General features: G+C 37.1%; 3 protein-coding genes across 9 annotated transcripts; 2 read left to right on the top strand and 1 right to left on the bottom strand.

Moving 5' to 3' along the window:
- Nucleotides 1–454: 454 nt before the first annotated feature.
- LOC105193849 (cuticle protein 21.3) lies at nt 455–2,142 on the top strand. The gene is made up of 2 exons (XM_011158480.3): nt 455–570; nt 924–2,142. Exons 1-2 carry the CDS (start codon nt 559–561, stop codon nt 1,797–1,799), a joined length of 888 nt encoding a protein of 295 aa, XP_011156782.1. The 5' UTR covers nt 455–558; the 3' UTR covers nt 1,800–2,142.
- A 1,408-nt stretch (nt 2,143–3,550) lies between these two features.
- LOC105193850 (DNA-directed primase/polymerase protein) lies at nt 3,551–5,924 on the top strand. Of its 3 annotated transcripts, none has more exons than XM_011158484.3 (4): nt 3,551–3,652; nt 3,883–4,263; nt 4,708–5,495; nt 5,622–5,924. In XM_011158484.3, the coding sequence occupies exons 2-4, from the start codon at nt 3,946–3,948 to the stop codon at nt 5,839–5,841; spliced, it is 1,326 nt and encodes a 441-aa protein (XP_011156786.2). In that variant the 5' UTR covers nt 3,551–3,652; nt 3,883–3,945; the 3' UTR covers nt 5,842–5,924. The 3 variants fall into 3 exon arrangements, with proteins under 3 accessions (XP_011156786.2, XP_011156785.2, XP_039314870.1); XM_011158483.3 differs by having other exon boundaries at nt 3,607–3,702; XM_039458936.1 differs by having other exon boundaries at nt 3,644–3,702; nt 3,816–4,263.
- Nucleotides 5,925–6,412: 488 nt separating this feature from the next.
- On the bottom strand, nt 6,413–9,743 carry LOC105193851 (stAR-related lipid transfer protein 7, mitochondrial). 5 transcript variants are annotated; one of them, XM_011158486.3, is made up of 7 exons: nt 9,575–9,743; nt 8,906–9,493; nt 8,673–8,821; nt 8,054–8,322; nt 7,850–7,977; nt 7,427–7,566; nt 6,413–7,347 (listed from the first exon to the last, which is right to left on the bottom strand). In XM_011158486.3, exons 2-7 carry the CDS (start codon nt 9,322–9,324, stop codon nt 6,989–6,991), a joined length of 1,464 nt encoding a protein of 487 aa, XP_011156788.1. In that variant the 5' UTR covers nt 9,325–9,493; nt 9,575–9,743; the 3' UTR covers nt 6,413–6,988. The 5 variants fall into 5 exon arrangements, with proteins under 5 accessions (XP_011156788.1, XP_011156789.1, XP_011156790.1 ...); XM_011158487.3 differs by having other exon boundaries at nt 6,413–6,956; nt 7,042–7,347; nt 8,906–9,737; XM_011158488.3 differs by having other exon boundaries at nt 6,413–6,953; nt 7,042–7,347; nt 8,906–9,736.
- Nucleotides 9,744–10,587: the final 844 nt, after the last annotated feature.

Below are 10,587 nucleotides of genomic sequence, written 5' to 3' on the forward strand. Positions count from 1 at the left end.
TGATATTTAAATTTTTCACTTACAGTTAAACGTTAGTTCAGAGAAATAACACTTGAAAAAACGAAAGTAACAGGATGAAAGCGAAAGTAAAAACCTATCACAATGCGTTATCAATGCGTATTTATTTTATTTGTAAATATTGTGTATATTTCTTAGATTCGTTGTTATTCGCCGGATTATGGAGAGTAAAGAGTAATAATTGGCAATAAGTGTCGCGTCCTCGAGACGTTCTCTAATAAATCGAGTAGTACCAGATCCGCGATCTGAATTTTTTGTGGAGAGCCACGCCCGCAAGTCCGTCTGTATTCCCCCTCGAGCGACTATTCTACCTCTCCTTTGCGCCTCCTTTCGCATACTCCTTTCTTAATGATTTTCCACAAAGAAGTCCCATATACATCTCCCTCTCCCTCATCGACCATGCCCAATCACCTCGAGCAAGGTTTCTCGAGTAGGTGCCCAAAATTCGATTGAACCCCCTACAAGTTTACCTGCGTATAAATAGTGGTCGACAGCTGCCTCTTCGGCAGAAACCCAGTAGTTGTTCCACTTCAGAGCAAAATGGCATTCAAGGTAAGCACGTCAGCTTCAGAAAATCATTTCGGTATTTTGCACCAAGCGGAAAGTGTATTTAATTTATTCATATAATTATAATTAAACACAAAGCATCCGTTTTGTATGCTCTGCATTCTTATTCATTTACCATATTTGTACAGATAGAGTAAAATGAAATAGATAAATACATAGATAAATGATTGATAAATAAATTCTGATAGTTTTTATTATCTTACAATTAAGCATTTCTTTAAAAGTTAAATCTGCAATCTTAAAGAGTGCAAAAATATATGTTAAATTCACTCATTTCCACGTCGTCATACACTTGATTATTAACTTTGATACATTATTGATGATCAATTCCTCCGCAGTTCATCTTGCTCGCAGCCTTCGTTGCGGCAGCGAGCGCCGGCGGACCAGCGGCCTACGACATCGGCACAGTGTCCGCCGATCACAACAGCATCGGCTACAGCCAGGAGTCGACGCAGAAGGGCTACGCCGGCCAGAATGTGGTGTCCTCGTACAGCCGCGCCGAGGACTCCGCGCACTCATCGGTACGCGTGAGCAACAGCCACGTGAGCAACGACGCCCTTCTGGAGCAACACGCGATCGGCTACGGCTACGCCGCACCGGCCTTGGCCAAGCCCCTGATCGCCGCGCAGCCGTTGATCGCCAAAACCGCATACGCCGCCGCGCCAGCCTTGGCGACGTACGCCGCTCAACCTGCCCCGTTGCTCGCTAAGAGCACCGCCTATGCCGCGCCTGCTTACGGACATTACGGATACGCTGCCGCGCCCGCTTACGGACATTACGGATACGCCGCCGCCGCACCCGCTTACGGACAATACGGACATTACGGATACGCGGCCGCGGCCGCGGCCGCGCCGATCTTGGCCGCAAAGGCGCCCGCTTACGGATACGGATACGGATACGCCGCACCCGCTGCCTACGGTTACGCCAGCCCGCTTCTGGCCAAGACCTATGCCGCCCCCGCCCCACTCATCGCTAAGACCGCTGCGTACACGACCTACGCCGCGCCAGCATTGCCAGCAACCCCCCTGATCGCCAAGGCTGCTTATGCCTCCCCGCTCATCTCCAAGACCTATGCCGCCCCGGTTCTAGCCAAGCCCGCGATCGCCGCCGCGCCGATAATCGCCAAGACGTACGCCGCCCCTTACTCGTACGAGACGGCTGCACCCGTGGTGCACGCCACTTTCAGCGGCTTCGGCACTAGCTATGCCTGGTAAACATAATTCCGGAAACTGCACGTCTTTCGCCATCGTTCACCCTCTTCGTACTTCTCCCTCTGGTACACGCGCAATATTTTCCACGTAGATGTGTATATAATATTTATAGTTTATAATATTTTTATATTTATACCTCATTGTATACACGTACATAACATTCTACTCTATCTTTCAATAGAAACAAAAGACATACCTTCTATACTATACTTATAGAATCCCTCACATTGGAAACCTTCGTACAGAACACATTTCTTAAAATACAGTTACCCACTTTTTTACAGATTAGTAGCGAACAGAAATTTTGCTATATTTGAGATATGAATAAAGCGAACTTGTTAATACACAATAAAAAGATTTTTACTTTTCAACCTACGCATATGACACATTGTTTCTTGCATGGATGAGTAGGCGGTTGAAAAGTAATGAAAAGTGATCTTTCGATTAGTGTCCTCTTTACGAAGTCGACACAAATGATCGTTCCTATTTGTATGTTCTTTATCTGCGTATGAATATCAATAATCCAAGAAAGTTGCGTGTCACGCGATCGAGCATCGAACACAAAGGCCTAGAAGATAAAGTAGCTGAAAGCATTCTGGTGTGGAAGAGAACAGATACGTGTCGCCTAATTTCCAATTGAAGTTCAAAAGAATTTGCATACAATGGATAATCGAAAAATACACGTCGATCCTGCAACATTGTTACATGAATTCGCTTGAATAGTCGGTTACCGACTAACTTTCACGTATGACCGGTTTTCTCGTAAACAGACACGATGATGAAATGATCGATGCGTGATCTAGTTTCTTATTCGGGCAGAATTCGCAGCGGTTTATTTTAGCCAACGCTACATTGGATCTATTCTCTATTCATAAATAAATTTTGCTGCTGAAGGATGTACGATAATTCTAAGATATTAGTTCCAACTAATGATGTTTATCTTTACATTTATTTAATAATAAAAAATCTCTCGATTACAAATCAGTAATTGCAGAAATTGTCTTATAAAATTGTGAAAGCGAATAAGGCAAACTTGTTAACATAACGAAACCGCTTTTACTTTTTAATTAGTACGTTATTTAAACTGCTTGTTTATCTGCTCAGAAAACGCGTTGTTTTTGCATAGGTATACAAGCAGTTTAACAGAAGTAACGTAAAACTTTAAAATAGAGGATCTGAAAGTACATATGTGCTATATAATGCTATGGGAATTCAAAGTAATTTAAGAACACAATGTTACTCAAACGTGTGTGGCTCAAATTTTTTTTTATTTATGAAACAGTAAGGAAATTTTATTGAAGTTATGATGATAATAAGTTACAAAACACGATTTTAAATAAGAATCAAAAGCAAATAAAAAATTAAATATAATGTTTAAACCAATAATAAAATTTACACAAATATTTAAATATATAATAATAAAACAATCGACAAAATTATTAATACTTTTTGTAATAATAATACTTCAAGATATGACACATGCATCCTTAAAATTTCATTAAAAAATTTTTCCACCAAAAATCCTATACTCGTAATGCTTGCAATTCTTGCAAACATCATTTGACATTGTTTAATATTTAGTAAACAAGAAGGATGAAATGATTTCAAGAACGTTACAAAGGCTTCACGAGCGACTGTAGATCCAAAGTTATTTCCAGATTGAAGACGCGATTCACGCGAGAATCGAATGGAGGGAATGCGCATAGAATGCTTTTACGTGTAAGAACGCTCTGTGCGCATTCCCTCTATTCGATTCTCACGCGAATAATGTCTTCAATCTGGAAACCACAGACTATCAGCTGATGCGAAATTGGCGGGAAACACCATGATTAGCGATCAGCTGTTTCGCTATTACAGTATGTTTTCATTGGCAGCGTTCAATCGAAAAAGCAGCTTCCCAACTATTGTAAGATTTATTATTATTATACATTTAGATCCTGCAGGAATTAAGGATAAAAATCAATTGTATTAAAGAATCTTACAACATTCGAAATCTGCTTTTTCTGCTGAACACATCAGTTATTGCGAGAAGCAATACGTTTTACCAAAGAGAAGACTTCTGGTTTTACATGTGAAATCTCGATAGAACGTGGACAACGATTGCATAAATGATCCATTCGTAACATCAATGTGACATCAATTGATCGAGATGGAGCCAATTTGCCCGAACAGATTTTACAGCAGCAAGGTACAGAAGCGATTACCGTCTAAATCTAAGTTTGGCTGGGTGAAGCAACACCGAGTTATGCCATCGCACATATTGAGTCCGACTCAGTACTGGAAGGAGTTTTACAGACAGGCTGATGCATTGGCCACCGCTATCGAAGACAGCACCAAAACAGATACGTTATGCACTTTCGTGTATGAGCAAGCCCTTAACGGTAATCGCAAATTCGTCGTCGCGCATCCGGAGGTTTATTGGTGGTATTACACAATCAAACCACCAAAAGAGAGATGCTCGTACGAGGTGAGCGTGCCATAGTTCCAACTTGTACTTGCGTATTTATATACAAAGTTTAAAAGAATTTATTCTATATACAAGCATTTTTCTATGATTCAAATGTTTAATTGTATCTTGTACCCCTTGTAGAAAAATATAGTGGTAGTGCCTTAAAATACTACTAAGCACTACTAATGTGTAGTAGTATTTTGAGGCACTACCACTATATTACTGCACTGCGACATTGTAACATCATTACACTCCTGTAGTACAGTAGTACCCAGTAGTATTTTTCTACAAGGGACAATCTATTTTAAAATAATGTGAATTATTTGACAAAAAATAAGTTTCAAGTATTTTTTAATATATGTACGCATATTTATACTTTTATTTATTATATATTTTTGGTGTGTGTATATATGCAAAAGATGTGTGTATAACGTTTATACAAAATTATTATAAATCCAACAGATAATACCAAAGAATTCACCATGTTGGTTATATCTGGACTTGGAATACCCATTCGATCTAAATCCGCTTTGCAATGGGCCACGTATGACTATGATACTGATAGACATCATACGAGCATACTTACTTAACCATTATCATCTATTATGTGAGAGAAGTAATTTTCTAATACTGGACTCTACGTCCACTAAGAAATTTAGCAGACATGTGATTTTTACTCTAAAAGATATGGCATTTAAGGACAACTCTCATGTCGGAAGGTTCATTAAAACTATATGCAATGATATTCTATTTTATTTGAAGTCAAATATATCGACGCATGGGATTCTGAATCACTTTAATAAAGCAGACATTCAGGAAATGCTCGTAATGACGCAGCGCGGCGAAAAATTGTTTGTTGACACTGGTGTCTATACGAAGAATAGACATTTCAGGCTGTACCTGTCCACCAAATGGGGTAAACAATCATACCTAACAGTCTCCGATGATTGCGTGCACAACACGGTAAACAAGTGCAAAGAGAAAGAGCTAGGGATCTTCCTGGATTCCCTGATATCATATTTTCCAAACAAGCAAAATTTAATTCTACTTGAGTTTGTTAATCGAAGCGATGTGAAAGCTCAACTTTATTCTAAGATACCAATGCAATTCACTCCTGAAGATGACAACCAGACCTCACCGTACCCTGAGATAGATAGGTACATTCGCAGTCTCATTGATCCTGGCAAGATACGCATCGTTAGGTATTCGGATAAAACCAAAACACTGAAATATGAAATTTACGGCAACAGGTATCAATTAACTGTAATCGATAATAAAACAGTTATTAACTATTACCTTTTATTTTTCTATATATACATCAGTCTATGTAATGGACAGCATAGTGCTGTCTGTAAAATATTTATATTATTTTACAGATACTGTGAAAACATTGGCAAGTATCATAAAAGCAACAACGTATATTGGATTGTAGATTTAAATATAAAACAGATATATCAGAAATGTCACGATCCAGACTGCTCGGATTTTACATCTACACCGAAGAATTTACCAGAAGAGATTTTGTTTAAATTAGATACAGATGGTGATACTTTTTTGGCCTCGCTAATAGACGAAGATATTATGGAGAAGATGTAAAGATTATGCTTTTACAGAAGCATAAATACATAATGTATATAAAAATATATATATATAAACGCTTTTGTTCTTCAATAAATTTATTTTTAGTATGCCTTTTTATAATGCCCTTTGATAATCGATGAATGATTATAAAAAATTATATGTAAATAACATTTTATATATTTGTGAGTAGATATAAACATTAGTATTTATTATTAACATCATGTAGTTAACATCATATAATCATATAGTTAACAATATATAATTTATTTACATTATATAATTGATCTCTAGTGATAATTATCATTTATATTTTATGTAATCATTTATTGCATAATTTGAAAAGTAACATTATTTTCATATGTGTAATATATAAATATATATTAAATGTATTCATATGTATTTACATTATACATACATGTATATTACATAATATGCAATACAAAATACTTAAAATATATTTGTATAATATATACATTTTGATTACAGTTATAAAAAATTGTTGTTTCTTAGAATAAAGTTAAAAATTCAATAGTAATGAAAAAATTTTTGTTAACTCTAAAAATAATTTGTATAAAATTAAAAGATCAGAGAGATACTGAAATTTTTGTTAATAAGTTTGTAACATAAACACAGCGAGTTAAATAATATACAGATATATCTTATATATCTCATATTGCATTTAATATGATGAATTCAGTTTGCTTTGTACAAATACGTTTATACTACATAAATTATATCAGATTTAAGCAGAGCTCTCGACATATCACGTTTTCATAATCTAAAAATCAGACTGTATTCTGCTTGCTTTTGTTAATTATCTTACAACACATGATGCAAATTTTCGATGAGTAAATGGACTAAAGGCGATGACATACCTAATCAGTCTCACTTCTTGTATAGTATTTTTGTTTCTCTTTTTATATAAAAGATGAAAACCATACTTTTTAAAAAAAGAAGGTAAGTTATCATATTCACAAATTCATTCTTATTATCTATGTATGTGTGAAATTATATTATCCAATATACGTTAATAAAATGTCGCTTGTTCCACAATGTCATCCATGAATATGTTCAATAGCTTTATCTGCAGATTATTGTTTCCTCCATGCGAAATCACGTTAAAACATCTACTAGTTAAAAGTTACTGCGTTAAATCCATTTGTCAGAAATCCAAAAAAGCAAATAATTTCGTAAGATAGAAATAATGCAATAAACCTTGCTCTTTTTTAGATGCATCAGTGGTATCCTTATTTTCAATTTCCGCCAAGTCAGTTTCTTGCTGTACATGCGTTACATCTAGTTTGTTAGTACCGTTAGTAGAATCGTCCTGTTGATTTTTATAGTCTCTCATCGATTTTTTATCGCTCTCTAACTTATCTTCTACATCGACTTTGATTTGCTCTTTGGAAACGCCCTCTTCAGATAAAGTAAGATTACTGTCAGATGTATTCTTTTTCATCAGTTTATAATTTTGGTAATCCTTTGAGGCCTGTCTCATACGAATTAGAAAGTCTGGCAAGCCTAAAATAATTGTTAGAGTTAGTGTTATTACAAATACAATAAAAGAAGTTTTACAATTTATTTCACAATTGTGACAAACCTCTCAATGCTACCCATGCTGTGACAGCAGATGGTACAGAAACACCAGGATCGTCAAAGTAAGTAAGTCCAAATTCAATGCCTGGCTCATGGAAATCTGTGTAGGGCTTTATCACCATGTATGACCAATATGTCTTTACTCTGTTACATATAGAAATTAACTTATTAATTATTCATTCACAAAAAAGTATTTTTCCCTTAATTTTAATATTTCATTTTGCTTATAATTCTAACAACTTTTTACAAGAAAATTCAAAAAATTACGAAACGTTTGCAATTTTCTTGCATTTTATGAAAAGTATAAACAAAATCCTTAAAAAAAATTTTGTGAGATGTTCAAAAATCGCAATTCTAAATTTTCAGTGAAGATATATATTTCTATATAAACTTTTAAATGTTGTTGAATTAATTGTTCTGAGTATACCTATAAATTCCCCGTCTTTCTGGCACATCAGGATGTTCCGTCACTCGACTGACAATGACTACAAGTCCCTTCTCTTTGTCCACAATCCATCGACGTTGATATACATAATCTCTATTTGAAAATAATTTCTGCACAAATTTAAATTAATAAACCATTAAGTGAGCAAATTTATTAAAAAAATACCATGCATTACATTGCACTTACAGGCCAAATCATTTCCCAATGGATAACATCAGTGCTATGATTAACGGCTGATTCAGACTTTGGATCAGTCTCGATAATCTGTAATTCTTGAGCAGTGGGATCCCATTGTTTCCTATAATTTACATCAATTTGTACTTGCAGAAAATCTTCAGCGGTAACATCGGAAAATGAGCCGTATACTTTATAGGCAAATAGTCCACCTGAATCAGGCTCTATTTTCCTCCATATCAACATATCCTGACGTTCAATGAAAGGTTGCCAGCCATCTGCTGCACAAATTTTTATATTATATATAATATATAAATTTGACATACATATAATATAAAAGCAGACCTGTGTGTGAGAGAGAGAGAGAAAGAGAGAAAGCTTGGTTCTTAATTTATTTATTTTTAATTCTAAACAATTGAAAAAAAATTTTTTTTAATTAAAATTTCTTAAATTTTGAAAACTTAATTATGAAAGAACTAAATAAAGTTCTCTTAAAGAATTACATTAAAAAAATGTTATTAGAGGTTTTAAAAATAAAATTAATTAAGTGAGCCTTATTGTTTAGCCCAGATACCTTATTTATGAATATAAAATATTCCAATATTATACAATTAATAGAATAAAAACCTACAATTTTCATTAGAATCAGCAGAGGATTGAACACATTTACAATATTTTACATCAGGCTGTACAGTGTCAATAATAATTCGCAAATGGCATTTTGTGCAAACCACTGTGGAGTCTCTTAATCTATAAATTCCTTCAATCTCACGATTGTACCTGTAACAAAAAATGTCGAAAAGGATTATTCTCAGAATACTCGCATATATGTTGACCTCCTATAAGCATGTTTGTCACAACTACCTATTAATTTCTTCATCGCTTATTCTGTCGCGGTCCCAGTTGTACACGCTGATACCAGCTGCGCTGACCAGGAAGTTCTTGGCGTTCTTGGCGAGTCTAAGCCTCCACAGCCGCATGAATTCCCTTAGTGCTACCTCATCCCATATCCTCGTGTAGAGGTGAAACACTTGGATGCACCTTCTGATCCGCTGCGCCGCCACAAACTCGAACTGCCTCTTGCAGGCCTGGGCCACCTGCGTGCCTTGTTCTCGAAACCACGAACTTATCCTTCTGCGATAGTTGCTGAGCAGCGTGCCACGACCTTGCGTCCTCGGACGACAGTGCTGCAGGACGAGAGCTAACCTACCATTGCTGCTGTTGCTACCGCAACCGGGACTGAATCTCCTGAGAGCGTGACCGGTCAGCTTCCACATATACATCGTTCGTTCTCGATGCCGCTACGTTACGAATTCCTCGCACGGAACACGATCAATTCATCCGTCGTCTCATTTACAATTCCTCGAGAGTACAGACGAGTCGCGGACTTGTGACGTTAACTGCGTAACACCTCGTGCTCCGACCTCTGGTTTTTTCCGTTCTCCGCCACCGCTAAAAAGAATCACACGAGAGGCATTGCCTTTTTTCCTTTTGTAGTCAGCACATGATCGGTCGTAGTGAAGTCAATTATACCAAATAACCGCAATCATTGTCATCGTTCGCAACGCATAACCCCACGAACATAACCATCGATCGCGGAAAGACGAGGACACAGCACGGCGTAGCACGCCGGAGCGAGCAGTTGCGCGAGCGTGTGTCAGCGTGTGTGATGGTGTGAGCTGTGAGCTGTGAGCATGTACCGGCGACGTCCGGCGAGATCGGAGCGTCGCGCGCCGCGCACGGCCAACGAGACTTACGAGACACCAATCGGCTTCTAGATTTCAAACTTTCGAGTGCCGCGAGAATTAGCGCGTCCGGCGTCACTGCGCGTTACCATCTCGAAACTCGCGGAAGTTCAAGTGGCTAGTTTCACGTATCACTGATTATACCGAACAGTAATGTCGAATGCGAGCAACGGAGACACACGAGTGAAATCAATTTATTATTCCTTAAAGTATTAAATGGTTTTGAAAAGAAGCAGACTATATATTAGTATGAAAATGACGAACAATGTCCAAAAATTTTAATTCGTAGGACTCTAGCTGCGATGAACCTCCAAGAGAGCATCGCTACGAACGATAATTGATTTCCGTTAATCATACGTTTTTCATCAATTCCATCTCTTTAAAATTTGACGGGATAACTTTGAAACGAAAAGTTAAAGCGCAAACGAAATAAATAATCGTAAATTAACCTAAAGTATCGCGCAGGTACTTTTAATTGCAATCGTGAACGAAAGAGTGCAGATCGGGTGGGAGCAGGAGGAGGGGGTGGAAGAAAGGGGGGACGACGATGGCACAAAAGGCGGAATTTCGGATATCGTTTTTTTATTAACGTTTTATCAGTTACAATTTTGATTACATACACATAATGTGGAGTCGTCTTTAAACACACGGCTGCTATGATACAAATGACGAGGATAAAAATTTGGAGTGCGTAAAAATGTGATTGGATGACATATCGCTCTTTTGCTCCTGTCTTTCTTCCCTCCCTCCCTCTCTCCCTTCCTCCAACCTCCCCATCTTTTTCACCAGCTCTCTTTTCTT

This window comes from Solenopsis invicta, chromosome 16, assembly GCF_016802725.1.
Source record: "Solenopsis invicta isolate M01_SB chromosome 16, UNIL_Sinv_3.0, whole genome shotgun sequence".
NCBI classification, from domain to species: domain Eukaryota; kingdom Metazoa; phylum Arthropoda; class Insecta; order Hymenoptera; family Formicidae; genus Solenopsis; species Solenopsis invicta.

Coding starts and splice junctions, on each gene's coding strand:
- LOC105193851 (XM_011158486.3), bottom strand. CDS start 9,324: ATGTATATGTGGAAGCTGACCGGTCACGCTCTCAGGAGATTCAGTCCC. Junction 8,822..8,905: donor AGCGATGAAGAAATTAATAG/GTAGTTGTGACA, acceptor TTTTTGTTACAG/GTACAATCGTGAGATTGAAG. Junction 7,348..7,426: donor AGCATGGGTAGCATTGAGAG/GTTTGTCACAAT, acceptor CAATTATTTTAG/GCTTGCCAGACTTTCTAATT.
- LOC105193850 (XM_011158484.3), top strand. CDS start 3,946: ATGGAGCCAATTTGCCCGAACAGATTTTACAGCAGCAAGGTACAGAAG. Junction 4,264..4,707: donor AAGAGAGATGCTCGTACGAG/GTGAGCGTGCCA, acceptor TAAATCCAACAG/ATAATACCAAAGAATTCACC. Junction 5,496..5,621: donor TATGAAATTTACGGCAACAG/GTATCAATTAAC, acceptor ATTATTTTACAG/ATACTGTGAAAACATTGGCA.